The sequence below is a fragment of the Tetrahymena thermophila genome (genome assembly GCF_000189635.1).
Source record: "Tetrahymena thermophila SB210 genomic scaffold scf_8254716, whole genome shotgun sequence".
In the NCBI taxonomy this organism is placed as follows: domain Eukaryota; phylum Ciliophora; class Oligohymenophorea; order Hymenostomatida; family Tetrahymenidae; genus Tetrahymena; species Tetrahymena thermophila.
In genome coordinates, this window is record NW_002476481.1 from 1,078,917 (window position 1) to 1,094,827 (window position 15,911).

The 15,911-nt window shown below is 21.9% G+C and overlaps 4 protein-coding genes across 4 annotated transcripts; 3 read left to right on the forward strand and 1 right to left on the reverse strand. All coding sequences in view use genetic code 6, as the record gives it.

Moving 5' to 3' along the window:
• Positions 1–1,475: 1,475 nt before the first annotated feature.
• On the reverse strand, positions 1,476–4,603 carry TTHERM_00106940 (glycyl-tRNA synthetase protein; the record flags this gene model as incomplete). Its single annotated transcript, XM_001012338.3, has 6 exons — positions 1,476–1,586; positions 1,643–1,827; positions 1,932–3,267; positions 3,742–3,857; positions 4,248–4,362; positions 4,559–4,603. The coding sequence occupies 6 exons, from the start codon at positions 4,601–4,603 to the stop codon at positions 1,476–1,478; spliced, it is 1,908 nt and encodes a 635-aa protein (XP_001012338.1).
• A 3,167-nt stretch (positions 4,604–7,770) lies between these two features.
• On the forward strand, positions 7,771–9,383 carry TTHERM_00106950 (eukaryotic aspartyl protease; the record flags this gene model as incomplete). Its single annotated transcript, XM_001012339.3, has 4 exons — positions 7,771–8,103; positions 8,162–8,353; positions 8,504–9,146; positions 9,199–9,383. The coding sequence occupies 4 exons, from the start codon at positions 7,771–7,773 to the stop codon at positions 9,381–9,383; spliced, it is 1,353 nt and encodes a 450-aa protein (XP_001012339.2).
• Positions 9,384–10,808: 1,425 nt separating this feature from the next.
• Positions 10,809–12,399, forward strand: TTHERM_00106960 (proteasome subunit alpha type protein; the record flags this gene model as incomplete). Its single annotated transcript, XM_001012340.3, has 8 exons — positions 10,809–10,869; positions 11,089–11,183; positions 11,334–11,415; positions 11,494–11,556; positions 11,612–11,704; positions 11,789–11,871; positions 12,070–12,198; positions 12,268–12,399. 8 exons carry the CDS (start codon positions 10,809–10,811, stop codon positions 12,397–12,399), a joined length of 738 nt encoding a protein of 245 aa, XP_001012340.1.
• Positions 12,400–13,755: 1,356 nt separating this feature from the next.
• Positions 13,756–15,330, forward strand: TTHERM_000106968 (hypothetical protein; the record flags this gene model as incomplete). The annotated part of the gene is made up of 1 exon (XM_012796646.1): positions 13,756–15,330. Exon 1 carries the CDS (start codon positions 13,798–13,800, stop codon positions 15,328–15,330), a length of 1,533 nt encoding a protein of 510 aa, XP_012652100.1. The 5' UTR covers positions 13,756–13,797.
• Between the last annotated feature and the right edge of the window lie 581 nt (positions 15,331–15,911).

A 15,911-nucleotide genomic window follows, 5' to 3' on the forward strand; every position in this document is an offset into this window, starting at 1 on the left:
TAAAAATGTGTTTGTGCCTGTACAGTATTTTGTTTTTTTGTTTTAGAAATCTTTATTAATTTATTAGAATTTATAAATTATAATTTATACTAAAGATAACTAAATGCTGTTAATATATCTCTTGTTTGTAAATTAGTTAATATTTCTACAACCTCGAACACAAATTAAAATAGAAGAATTTTATTTATTTTGAGTATTGAGTTATTTTTGATAATAAAAAAAATCAAAATTACATTATTTTAAATAAATATTTCTAAGCAGTATTAATTGAATATTATTCTAATCCTTACGTTGAATAATAATTAATCAATAACTTTTAACTAAAAAATTAGCTGTAAGTTAGAGAAAAATATCTGTTCAAGTAATTGAACATTACATCGAAACTAAAAAATCTAAAAAAAGTTCTATTTATTATTTTATTATTTGAAAAAATGATCAAATTAACAAACATTATTTCATACAATAATTCTTTAAAAAATGTATTTCTATCAAGAAATCATGTGTTAGGGTGATATAAGAATACATTTTGTTTATAAAAAATTGTTTAATGTTTTGGCATCAAATTGAAAATTTATTTGTAGAAATATCTTATTAATATTTTCTGAAATCAAATGAATAATTTCAAAATATTACTTTAAAATAATCACAATAAATATTTAATTTACTTAAATTTTTTAAAGCTAACTCCTCTAAGCTAATACTTACTAATAACTGATGAGATTGATTTATTTCTCTGAGAAAATATATTTAAATAAAAATAATAAAATAACTATTTCTTTAAATCAGTAAAACATCTCATAAACTTATTTAAGAAGAAATTTTCTTAATAATGTTTTAACAAACAACTTTTAATTTAAAATTTGTTTGTAGAAATATCTTTTAAATATTTTCTGGAATTAAATGATTAATTTCAAAATAATATTGCTTGGATTTAATCATAATAAATAGTTATTTAAATTTTTTAAATCTTACTCAACACAAATACTTAGTAGTAACTTAAAACTTAAATTAATGTTATCTATTAATAAATGTATTTAAATAAAACATTAGACTGTTTGATCCTATTTGCTAACTCATATTACAAAAAATAAACTTTTCTCAAATTTTTGAGATAGAAAATATAAAAAGTGGTCAAAAGTTAATATTTATTAATGCTGCCTTAACGCATCCTTTTTATTACTCACATAATTTGATGACTTTATATTTCCCAACTAACATAAGCAGAATTTATTTTTTTTAGACTTTGCTTACAGAATTCATAAATGTAAATTTGATATGTCATTTTAATTCTAAAAATCAAAAAAGGAACTAGAAACAAACCATAAATAAGTAAAAAATATGATTTATAGAATGAAGAATGCAATATTATAAATTTTTATTAAGTTAAAAAATAAAAAATAACAAATAAATCTTTTATAATGCTATTAAATACGAAACAATTTATATAATAATTCTTAATTTTAACTATATTAATCTCAATTTTCTTCAGAAGCATTAGGCTTGAATAAGGGGTATTTGGCTAAGACGCTATCCCAAGTAATGAGACCATCAGCCAAATCACTGACAACTCTGAATACATCGTTAATCTTTTATTTAAAATTTTTAATAAGAAAAACTTTATTATTATTATTTTAATTTTTACGGGAATTCTGATTTATTTAGTGGTAAGAATTTCTCTGAGAGTAACTGAATCATCAACAAGAGTATCATTATCAATAGTAATACCGAAGGGAATACCTAATTCGTCGGTTCTTGCATATCTTCTACCAATGGCATGACCAGTATCGTCAACCTTAGAGCTAACACCAACCTTAGTCAATCCAACCTCTATAAAATAATTCATTTTAATAAATTAATTTATATAATTTATAAATTTAATCAAATTAAACAATTTTTATTTAAATTAATAAATCTATAAAACAAAATCTTACTGAGTTTGTGAATGGCATCATTGTACTTTTCATGAGAAATAACTGGGAGGATAGAGCATTTAATTGGGGAAATCTTAGGAGGTAAGTGGAAGAAAGTTCTCTTTTCATCTCTCATTCTGAAACTATGTTCCAAAATGGCAGAGAAGATACGACCAACACCGAAGGAAGGTTCGATGACGTAAGGAACGAACTTTTCTTCTTATTGCATTTATTCAGAAACCTTGAATGAAATCAAAGCCTTGGGGAGTTGAACCTTCTTTTCAACTTCTTTAACCTTGATGTCGAATTCAACTGAATCAGCAGTTTCGAACTTCTTCATGAGTTCTGCCTTTTGTTCATCACTGTAACCTTCAATAAGTTTTGTGAGTTCATTACCATCACCCTTCAAAGCCTTGAAGATTTCCTTCTTGTCTAAAGTAATATCAATAATGGTAACCTTTCTTGGTTCAGGTAAACGTCTGGCGGCTAAGAGCTTGACACCAGAACCCTTGGTGTGACTTTCTAAATCGAAAGCAGATCTGTTAGCCAAACCAACACATTCCTTGAAACCGTGAGAGAATTCGATTTCAGCATCCCAACAGTCACAAGCGTAGTGAGCCATTTCATTAGACATGTGTTGTCTAAATCTAATATTATTTTGATTAACACCAGCCTCGACTAAGAAAAGGAAAGTTCTTCCAATGAAATAAGCGTGTGTTTCATTAGAAACAGTACCAGACTTAACAGCTTCTTCTAAGGTCATTTGAGTAACAGAACCATCACCGTGTTCTTAGCTCTTAGCAGTCAAAAGAGGTAACTTCAAATCCTTGACATACTTGAACTTAGGATGTTCGGGTCTCTTAGGATCAAAGAAATGTTCAATTTCAGCCATATCGAATTCTCTAACTCTGTAAAGACCATTTCTAGGAGCGATTTCGTTACGGAAACCCAAACCGATTTGGGCAGCAGCGAAAGGAATTCTACCACCGTTGAATTCATTTAATCTATTGAAGTTAACGAACATACCTTAAGCGGTTTCAGGACGTAAAAAACCTGGCAATTAACCAGAAGGACCAATAGGAGTACCAAACATGAGATTGAAAGGTTCAGGGAAACCAAGTTCATTACCAGTATCAGGAGATTTTATACCTAACTTTTGGATGACATCATGCATTTGTTGAGCTGAAAAAGTTTCAACCTTTTGCTTAATTTCTTCCAATTCCTTGACTTCTTCAGGTTTAAGTTTCTTCTTGGAGAGTTTAGCTTCAATGAAAGCTTCAATCAATTTGTCAGCTCTGTGGCCAGCACCATTCTTAACATCCTTAACCATCAAATCAGTGAATCTATCAACATGACCCTTTATTATTAAATTATCAACTTAGAACAATGAAAATGATCCAATGAATAGTTTTTAAAGTATTTTTCATATAAGTTATTAAAATAGATTTTTATTAACGAAAATAATTTATTAAAAGTTTTATAAAAATAATTTTTAAATGTTTATTTTAATTATGTGTTGCATCAATTTATTTAATTAGTAAAAAATGCTTATTAAACAAAACTTTGATTCTAAATCTGATTAATATCTTGCTTGCTTGAGGATATCTTTAAAGTTTATTTATTTATTTTTGATGCTGTAATTTAAATAAAAATATCTAAAGCGAATTTTCTCTTTTGTTAAATTTTAGAAATCTATTTATTGAGTTTTAGTTCTATTTAGAGGATTTTGATTAATATCTAAATCTACTTACTTAGTTTCGATAATGATATATTTTTGCTTGTTTAATGTCAAATTCTTTTAAAAAAATCTTGATATTTATAAATTTTTTACAGAAGCCTTGAAAACGGGATAAGGGGTAATACAAGTTGATGATATTTCGAGCATATCTTCTTCCAAAATGAAGTGTTCTCTCCATAACTTCAACAAGTTATTCTTGATGGCGCAACCTTATAAATAAATAAAAAAAAATATGTTATTATTTGTATGTAATCATCTATTTAAGCTGAAATAAAAATAAAATGGCTCTTCTTTTGTTTTAAAATAATTTTAGAAGTAATTTAAGGCCTTAATCTAGTTTGTGTTATGAATATCTTTGATTTTTTATTTCCTATTTATTTTGCTTATTCATTTTTGATTTTTTGTTCAATAAGTGAAAATTTAAGTATGAAATATTATCTAATTCATCTATCTTAAAATAATCTATTTCTTAGATTTTATTGTTGAACTTTATTTAGTTACATGTTTGTTATTTACTATGTTTAAATTCTTCTTCCTAAACACCTTAAAGGCTTTTATACTAGAAGCAAATAATTTTGAAAATTATTAATTTTAATTACCAGGTGGACCATAGTCGTAGAGACCAGCAACACCACCGTAAATTTCAAAACCTTGGTTAAAAAAGTATCTTCTCTTAATCAAGTCTTCGAAATACTTTCTTCTTTCTTCTAATTCCTATAATTTTAGTTAAAAAAGCAATATTAGTAAGCAATAATTGTACGCATCAATTAAACTAATCTAAATCTGCGATATAATTAAAAATCACAGCCTGCCTCTCTTTGCCTGATAAAGACTTAAATGCTAATTCAAGTTGCTAAAAAATTTCAGGAGGCATTTACTATTTAAAGATATTTGAAAAAAATGGTCTCACCTTATTTGTGAAGGTAGCCTAAGCGTTTAAATCTTTGAAATCCATATCTTATTTACTTTATTGCTCTGAATAATTATTAATTCTGCTATATAATTTAGTAATTATATTAAACCTAGCTAGCGAGTATTAAAATTTAGCTCTCTTAATGACTGACTGAAAACAAAACACTTATTTATTAAGAATAATAATTTAAAAATTGTTAAATTATTAAATAGTAAAAGCGTCTTTCAAGATTTTATCTTAATTGCTCTATCTCTCATTAAAAATAATTCGTAATTTAATGCTTTTAAACACAAAAACCTCATTTATATTACTAAATAAATATAATGAAAGAAGATTTGTCTGCTAACTTGATAATTATAAATTTATAAGATAAAAAAATCAATCTTACTTTTTATTCTCCACGATATTTCTTAATTGTTCCCTTTTTTCTTTTAATTTTATTATAAATAAATCATCATTTTTTTCTCTTAATCTAAGTAGAGCATCTAGAAATTTCATAAAATCAATATAAATTTTTGTTGAAGTAAGCCCTCTCCACACTATAATTAGCATTCATGATCTGTATTTTTAATACATTTTATAGTAACAAAATTGTTATTGTCCTCTTTATTATTCCGAGTATAGTTTATTTATCGGCTTTGACTAATATTATACTATGAATTTCTCTCTTATTACATGATAGACTTAAATTTTATGATGACATAAAAAATAGTTCTATATTTTATTGAATCGTACAAGTAAATAAAATACCAACCAAATAAATTTAATTTAAAAAAAGAAAAAAAAGAAGAAGTATACAAACTTAGTAATATTAATTTTAATATTTTAATTTAAAGAAACTGTTTTTGAAATAAAATGAAATATTTAAATTTTAACTTATAGTGTTTTGTTATTTAAAAATAGATTTATATTTTTTATAAACTATTAAATACATATTTCATTAAAGTTTTTAGTAAACTTAGAATATTATTTATTTTATTTTATTCTAATAAAATTACTACTGTAAAAGTTCTTGTTCAGGAGTTTCTAATATAGGAGGTTCTTTCCTTTTTAAGGAGAAAAAAAATTTTTTATAATAAATATATATTTATTTATTAAAGCATACCCTAATTAAACAGACACAATAGATTTTTTATTTATTCATAAAATTTTATGAGATATTTATTTGTCTATTTTAAATGGATAAATTATGATTAATAATAAATTATCTATTTTTTAAGAAAATTATAATATAAAGTTATGATATAAATAATAAGAGATTTCAAATAAGTTTAATCATAATTCTAAATTTTGTATTTAATTATTAATTCTTTAGATTAATTTAATAATATTTTAAATAAACGAACAAGTGTTAGTAAAATAAACAATTACATATTATTTTAGTCCTCCTTCCTAATTGAAACTTTACAATTTAAAATATTAATTTGATTTAAATAGAATACTTAAAGCTAATTTCTTAATTTATTCTTATCTTTATACTTTATAGAAATTTGTCTTTACTTTATCGAATTCATTTTCTTGAGTAAAATATTTAATAATTATCTAGTTTTACTTTATTTAATTTTAATTTTAAATTTAAAAAAACTTTATATTAAAAGGTAACGCTCAACATAAACTATCTCATAAATATAAAATTTAAACAAACAAGATATATGCAGAAGCAAAAAATATAATATTATAATGAGAAAAATTATAAATATTGAAAAGTTTTTGTTTCAATGTTCTTGTCCTTGTTTTTCCTTTATTATTTGGTGTTTCTTATTAATTTTGCTTATAATTATCTTATAAAATCAGAGGTCTTAATAATATGCTAATTTGCTTTTTGTTAACTTTGATAAAATTTATTATATTTAATAGAGTTCTAAAATATTTTTATATCCTTATAATATCTTTGATTATAGAGATTCAATCTTTATTTTATTCTTTCTACGATTTTAAATAACTTTATCTTGAATAATTTCATGCTAATTATTACTTATTGAGTTATTAAATCTCATATTGTTTTTTTTTCTTTTAGAAATTAAGAACAAATATTTTTAAGATAAGCTGCTGTGCTGTTGTATTTTAATTAAGTAACAAAATTTTAGGGTTACTAAATAATTAATATTGAATTAAGCAAATATAAACTTTACTTTTAATTTAATTAGTTGATTAAAATTTTTTACACCTTAAAAATTATTGAGAAAAAAATGTAAAAATTCTAATAAAATGGCTTAAATTTTTTATTTCATCTAATTAATAAATTTATCACATAATTTTTAATTGAATTATTTAATTATTAGCTTTTAAAGTATTCTTTATTTGGAAGGAGAAAAAAATTGAAATACAGAATAAGTTTTTGTAAAGAAAAATAACATTTATTATTTTATCATTTAGAAAATAACAACAAGAAAAACATACATAATTTAGTTTTGCTAATATGATAAAATCATAATTCATAAATTAAGAAGTTATTTATACTATTTATTTATTAAATATAAAATCAATTAAGTTAAAATAGTTTTATTAATTAAAAAATAAGAAAACAAAGCTCAATAGTCTAAAAATATTTAAAATATTATCTTCATAAAATGAATAATAAATATTTAGATAAGGAAATAACTTACAAAAATAAATAATTTAAAAATAAATATTTTTAGGTAAAATAGATTGATATATCTATTTGTGTTTGCCTAAAAAATTAATTAGAAAAATTTACTATTTTACAGTCAACCAAATAAATCTAGTTAGCTAATTAAAATTTTATAGACAAAAATTTATTGTCTCAGATTTATATTAACTTACCTTACATAGAATTTATAGGTATTAGGCCTATCTATAGATTAAAATAAAAGTAAATTAATTATAAATATACATTTAAAGACAATTTATATCATTTTACTACATTTTGAAAATACTTACAATTAATTTTTTCTATTTAAATTCATTCATATTTTTTGTAAATCAATTTTTTTCTGATCAGCTGAGAATAATAAAAAGAAGATATTATTTAATAAATAATTTAGTAAACTTTATAAAAATTTGTCTTTTCTATATCATAATTAAATTTGTTTTTTTATTATTAAAAAGTCTAAAATTAAATTAATATTTTTCATCATCCAATTTGATTTCAATTTTATAATAAATTAAATTTAGTTAATTCTTATTGATATATTAATAAAAAATTATTAACAACAAAGAAATAAAGATTTAAAGATATTAAATAAACCATGATAAGCTGTTTAAATATTTTACTGCTATTTTTTACTGTTTTTTGCTAAGCTAATCTAATTAAAGTTCCTTTGAGAAGAGAAACTCAAAGCTAAAACTAAAATTTCCTATCTGGTATATTTAACTCTCATCTTGATTAAAATATAGTATCATCTTATGCATACAATAATTAGACCCTTTAACATGCAAAGCTAAAAAATAATGATAAATAGTTATACACTGGATAGATTCTTTTAGGATAGTAAAAGAAAAGTTTTACCCTTGCAATTGATACAAGCTCTGACAAAATAATGATTCCAAGCAAATTTTGTTTAGACTAAAATAATTGCAAAGTAATTTTTTGAAAATTTTATTTTCAATATTTATTTGTATTTATATTAAATTAAAAAGGGTTTTAAAGATTCTTATGATTGTCAAATTTCTGATGGATGTTCTGTTACAAACAGCAAAGACACATTAAACTATTTAAATGGCTATGTATCTGGTACATATGTGGATGCTTTAGTGTGTTTTGGTGATCTATAAAATGTGAATCAAAAAATTTTACTTTTCGACTCAACAAATAAATTTTAGAGCGAATATGTAATTTATTAATTTTTATTTTTGACTTTTCATTTCATAAAAAATTTTTTTTTAATATTAAAAAGAAATGAAAATTTCTTTTATTGACATATTTTTGTCATTTAATTTCTTTAAATTTTAATAAAATTCAATATATTTTATAAAAATTAGTCTAATGGCATTTTAGGGTTGGGAGTACAAAATAATTTGAATGAATAATCTAATTCGTTTGTCTCTAGCCTTTATAAACTAGGATTGATCAAAGAAAACATGTTTTCTTTATACTTAGGGTATAAATATTAAGATTCTGAGTTAATTTTGGGAGGCTATGATTTAAAAAATATTGTTTAAAATGCTAGAATAAGTAATCATAAATTAGCTCAAGTTACTAATTAAAATTCACAGAAATGGGCAATAAATGTAGATAAATTTGAGCTTAATACATTTAAGTTTACATATAATAGTACTAAACAAGTAGCATTAATAGATTCTAGCTTTCCTTTTATAGCTATAGATTAATACATGTACGAATAACTATATCGCTTTTTGCTTCTCAAAGGTGCATATTTAAGCAATAACGAACTTAGGATCGACTGTAAAACTAATATAGGCAGTATGTTATTTTATATGTAAGATTCAGGGTAAGTTTAAAGAGAATATGATCTCCCATTCTCTTTTTATACTTCCAACTCAACTTTTGACTGTAAAATTTTGATATAGCCTTTCTCTAGTAATGATAATGTTGCTTTTGTGTTAGGAGGTCCATTTTTAAGAAGATTTGTATCTATCTACTCATATTAGAATCAAACAATAAGTATTTTTATTTTCTTAATTTAGAAATTTAATTTTTAATTCTAAAAAAATAGGTTTCGCTTAATCTACTGCAGATCCATAGGATGACTTCCCCGTATGGGCAATTATTGTAATTGTTGTAGTAGTTGTTATCATAATAATTGCAGTTATTGGTATTTACTTATTTAAGAAATTTAAAAGTAGAAGAAATCATGGATGTATTCATTAGCCTTTTGCTAGTACCACTTCAGCATATTGAAAACAAACAAGTGAAGAAATTAATAAAGCTAAATAGTTTATTATTTTATAAAACTGATAATATAAAAGTTAATTTTATCATGATGTCTAGATTAATTTATAAATGTATTTTCAAATCATTTCATAACACTTATTAAATTATCGTCTTCTAAAAAAATTAAACTTTAGATAATTTTATTTGAATAATCAAAGAAATTTATTTACTGAATAGTTTAGAATAAAAACTTAGTAATTTATTTTTCAATTCATTTAAACTTCATTATTAAGATGTTTTCTGATTTTGGCTAAATCTCTTTTCTATTTAAAATTATTGTTTGTTTTCAAACTTTAAAATAAAATTTTGATTAAATTTTTTGGTAAAATAATTCTACAATTAAAGAAATTCAAGTTTTATAATAAAATAAGTAAATAATTATTTTAGATGAATTAGCAAGCTATTTAATTTAATTAATAAATTAAACTAATAATCATTTTCTGTTTATAAGGAAAATAAAATTTTTTAAGTATCCTGGCAATTTGATAAAATATATTAAGATTTGACTTGACTATTTTATTTTTTTGTATAAAATATAATTCTAAAAAATTTAAGTTCTTTTATTAATCTTTTCCTATAGAGTTAGTAAAAAATAATTTAATCAAGACTTAAAGATTAAAACAATAATAATAAAATTGTTTCTTAACAATTTAAAAATTAGTAATAAAATTTTTTATTTTTATAAATAAACTTAAATTAATATAATTAAAAGATTAGAAAAAAAATTTAATAAAAATAGTTTTTTAGATAATTTAAAAAATATTTTAAAAGCTATTTATAAAATGATTTACTTGCCTATTTTACAATATAACTTCATTTTAAATAAGGAGAATCTTTAAAAGAAAGAGATATTAAAATCTAGATGCTAACTAAGTAGAGATAATAGGATTAGTATCTACAAATATTAGATTAGTCAAAGATATGCCTTACTCTTAAAAAATTAATATTTCAAGCAAAGAGTTTTTAACTTGTTTTCTTCCTTCATTGAAAATTGAATAAAAATTTTTCAAAGAAAATATCAACTAAGATTAAAGAGGAGAATAGGACTTGCTATTAGATTATATGTTTTATATCTTAAATTCAGATATGCTTTTTGTATGCAAATAATAAGAAAGCTTCTAATCTGTGTTCTGATCTGAGAAAGATAGCTTATTTATTTTTTGCTTGTTTGTTTCTTGTTATTTAATTTGATATTAAATATTTTGCATGATTTTTAATGAATGATGTTTCAATTAAATTTAAAAAAAATAAATAAATCTTTCGAATCTAATCAAATAAAAATAAAAAAGCAAATAAATATATTTTTTATATATTTAAAGCAAGAAAAACAATCTAAATCATTAATAAAAACTCAAATACAATAAATATAAGTTAGTTTTAGTAGCAATCAAAATGAGCGGATCAGAAACCCAAATTACAGTTTTTTCACCTGAAGGAAGACTCTTCTAAGTAGGTAAATGAAGTTATAATCGATTTAAATATAGCAAGCTATATGTTCAATTAAAATTTTGCTCAAGAAGTCTTCACTATTCTAAAGTCTTACTGAAAGTTGCAATTAATAGAAATTAAAAACGATATATTTTGAGATCGAAAGAACAAAGAACAATTTTAAATGAAACAATTATTGATTGAATGTTGCAAAAATTAACTTTATTTATTTATAATTTAACAGAATATGCTTAAAGAGCTGTTAAAAACTCTGGTATCACTACTATTGGTGTCAGAGGTAAGGATTGTGTTGTTTTAATTACCGAAAAGAAGACCTAAGTACTTAATTTATTCATTCATTGATTTAAAAGCGATCCAAAAGCCTTTTTAGATAAAATGAAATTTTACAAAATGATTTTTGTTAAATTTTGTTTAGAATTAGAAGTTAATAAGCTTTATTTGGTTAAAATTTTATTGTAATATTATCAGGAAAGTTATGTAGATATGAATTCCTTCACTAATATTCACACCGTAAGCGAACGTGTTGGTGCTGCTACCACCGGTTATTACCGTAATTCTTATTTAAAATATATATATGCGTATTCAATTACTAAACCATTTAAATAAATTTAATTTTTAATGAAATTAGCTGACTCTAAAGCCATTGTAACCAGACTTAGATAGGAAGCCAGTGAATATAAGCTTAAAAATGGTAAAAATATGACAACGTAATTTAAAAAATCTAAAGTATTTTTGAATTAATTTAGGTCACTTCATGCCTGTTGATTAGCTCTCTTGCAGATTAGGTGATTTATCCTAAGTTTATACTCAAAAGGCTTTCATGAGACCTTACGCTGTTGGTATATATTAATAATTCTTAAACTCATTATAATAAAGATTACAAAAATTTCTAAATAACATTATAATTTACTATATAAATAAAGAAACTATTCTTGCTGGATATGACAACGAATTAGGTCCTTTACTTTATAAGAACGATCCTTCTGGTTACTTCTGTGGTTACAGAGTAATTAAATATTTTTTATTTCAAATTTTTAAACTTTTAAAATTCAAAATCTATTTAAAGTAAGTTATATGTAGTGCTAATGAATGAATAATTTAGTAGGTTTGATAAAATACTTAAATAGCAAATGAATTTTGGTTTGTTTATAATAGCCATTTTGAAATAAATTTAAATTTTAATCTAATTTTAAATAATTTAAAGGCTGTTGCATCAGGTATTAAGGAACAAGATGCTATCCATTAATTAGAAAAGGAATTTAAAAAAGATAAGAACGCCACTTCCATGAGCTTTGATAAAACTATAGAAGTTGCCATCAATACTTTAAAAAATGTAATTATCAATATATTTTTTGAATTATATCCACAAATAAATTTATTTATTTATTAAATTATTTTATAGATTCTTAACCGTGAATTCAATCCTACTGATATTGAAATTGGTGTTGTAAGTAAAGAATAACCTAAATTCAAAAAGCTTAACGAATAAGAAATCGAAGAAGCTCTCAGAAGAACTAACCAATCAAAGTAATGAAGAAAAAACTTAGCAAACAAATAGGATAAAAGATAAAGCTTAAATAAATAAATTAATGTACGTGTTAATTAACCAATCTAAATTTTTAAACCAAATTATTATTTTCTCTATGTTCATTTTATGCCCTGCTTTGTATTTTTATAAATTTTAATATCATTAAAATCCATCATAATTTTTTATTCTATAAATATTTAAATAAATTTGTGTTTGATAATAAATATTTGAACTGAAACAATAGCATTAATGATTATTTAGATTTATTCTAGTTTTTTTAGGATTTATCATTCAAAATATTTTAAAAAATAATTATTAAGATTTTATACATTTATTTATTGGCAATATTATCAGAATATACATATGATTATATTTATATAGAAATATTTCTGGCACTTTGAATATTTATTTGATTATTTATATATATATATATTTTTTTTTATTAATTAAATCGTATATAAATCGATGAAATCAATTTCATTTATTTTAATTTAAATTTAGTAAAAATTACCATTTAATAATTATATTTTTTAGTTTGTTGGTAATTAATCAAGAAAGTAATTTTTCATAAACATATAATAATATTTTATCTTACATTTTAAAAATTTTTTTAAAAAATATTATTATTAATATATAACTCAAATATCTTGCTAATAGTAGAAGAGTATTTGATCATTAAAAATTGGACTTGGTATTTATTCTAAAATTATTTAAATTAAATTTTTACTTAAAATTTAAATAACTATTTACTCTCATTTTCAAGCCAAATTTTTAAACTTAAAATATCCCCTTTCTGGAATGTAATGCAATTCAAAATATTCTTAAAAAAATATTATTATTATTATATTATCAAAGCCCACTTAAAATTTATCTAAAATCAGTTTTTAAATTTTTTTATTTTTGTTTACTTATTTTTTTGACATTTCAAAAATTAAAGGAAAAATTATATAAACAATAATTATAAGCAATATTTATTTGATTTTTCATTTATATTGAATAAATTCTAAATTACTTCAAAATAAACTTAAAATGGTTTTAGATTAACCTGATGAAGTTAAATTATAATTAATAAGGTAAATAATGAAATAAAATTAAATTATTTACAAAAATAAGCTGTTTTATTTTAATATTTTAATAAAGTAATGAATGATAAAAAGATATATTATTTTTTCATTGAAATTATGTTGTGTTTTTTTTAAACAGATATTAACCACAATTTAAAGCAAGTAATTTTATTATCTCTCAAATTAATTATTAAAATATTAAATTTATTTAACAATATAAAGAAGTTCTTTTTGCCAATATTGTTTGTTTATACTATAGTAAATACTATTAAGCTTTAAATGCAAACAAGAATTACAAAGATTATTAAGATATTTTACAAAAAAAAACTAAATTAAAATAATGGAAAAAGTTGGATTACAATACAAAATCGAGTGCTAAAATCACAAAGGAAACTACTTAGAAGCAATAAACATAGCACAAGATTTAAATGGCTAGCATTTAAAATGCATAGAATGCATTTAAGATGAGAATATCTCACCAAATTTATTTATTCCGATCAGTAAAATTGAGCATTGCAATGAATAAACAATACTATCAAACTGGCCTCCATTAAATGATGGTTTGATAAAAAGACTGAGCCTCCAAACAAGAGAATAAAATGAATAAGTGAATAAAGTAAGAGAATAAGTAATTTAATTTTTTAAGGCATTCAGATAGGATTTTCTGGATGCTATCTCTGAAAAAGAAAAGGAGTCTTTGCAAATATTAGATAAGCATTATGAAAAGATCAATAAACATATTGATACTTACAATTAAATATCATCAAAAGAAGACATTAAAAAAATACTACATCAATACGAGTAGAATTAAGTTTCTTCTGATTAAAGTTTGGGAAAATTAATATCTTTAAAGTATCAATAAAAAAAGGAAAACTCTTAGATTCTTGATGAAGCTTTGTAAGACTCAGCTTTAAATTTGCTAGTTGTAAACGATATTTCTAGTTTCAAATTAGGTGTTTTAAAGGCTATTTAAAATTATAATGTAGTAAATTCTACTAAATAAGTTCCTTAAGCAGAAGTTCCTATATCTACAAGCAAAATGAATCAACACAATTAATATAGTTAAAACGAAAAGAGTCAATAATAAATAAAGTAGTAGCTTTAGCAGAAATAAAGTGATCTATATTCTAAAAATTATAGCGTTTCTTCTATCTAGAAAACTAATTAATATGAATAATAAGGATAATTATAAAATATTTAACATGAAATATAGTTTAACTAGTCATTCAAAAAGAACCTGTTACAAGACTAATTTAATTAACACAATCGAATATTAGATAATAATAGTAAAAATTTTCATGGAGTAAGCAATAGAAAGATAAACTTTGAAATGTTGAGCTCGAGATTTGAGCAATCAGATTAGGCAGTTGTATGGAAAAACGAAAAAGGTTAGGTGGTAATAAAAAATTTGTACTAATAATGCATTCAATTATATAGTGATTTTCTAATAGAAATAAACTAAATGTATGTGATCGATATAGATATCTACAATATCAGTGAATCTGGTGAGTAATACATTGGATTAATTAAAGAGAGTATAAAGGATGAAAAGCATTTAAATAAATCTTTTGCTTGTTTTCTCCCTACAGAAGACGTTTGGATAGATTCTTTTTCAAGCGTCATATCTGGGCATAGAATCAGACACATTTAATAGGAAGATCCAATTTAGATCTAAATTCAAATATACCTTAAAGATAGGTATGTCAGATTTATTGATTTAGTTGATCCAAACAATATAATTTAAATTAAGTCGTAAAACTTAGATTTAAGTGAGCATTATAAATTAAGCACTCATCTATGCAAATAAGATGATACGATAGTTGTAAGATAAGTTTAAATAGTTAACAGTTTTGATTTTGCTGGTAAAGAATGAAAAAAAGGGTTTATATCTATTTTTATATTCAAAACAAAATGATTAATATCGTTTTAAATAAATGATTTAACTTAATATTTAAATAAAAAATTAATTTAAATTGCTTTAAAAAATAAATAAATTTAAATTGAATAAAAAAAATAAATAAATTTTTTAAAATTAAAATAAAATTTTATGAAAGAAATAATTTGTTTTTAACTTTAAAGTTTTTTTATATTTCTGGTAAATAAAATTTTGAAATGATTTTTAGCAAATAATTTTTTTACTTGTTTAATGTGTTTAGCAATGAAATAATAACCATGATTAAAATTTTAAATTGAAAGAAAGATATTTTAAAAACATAAAAATAAAAAAAAAGAAAGAAAAAGAAAACAAGAGAATTTTAAATGAATGATTTAAGGAATGGAATTAATAATGGATTTAATATATATTTTGAATGAATGTGCTTTAGAAAGCACTTAAAAAAGTTAAAAATAAGAATTAGTCATTTAATAGTATTGTCTTGATTAAAAGAAAAATATCATATATTAAAAGGTATTTAATTATAGGTTGTCAATAATCAAAGTAAATAAAATAGAATA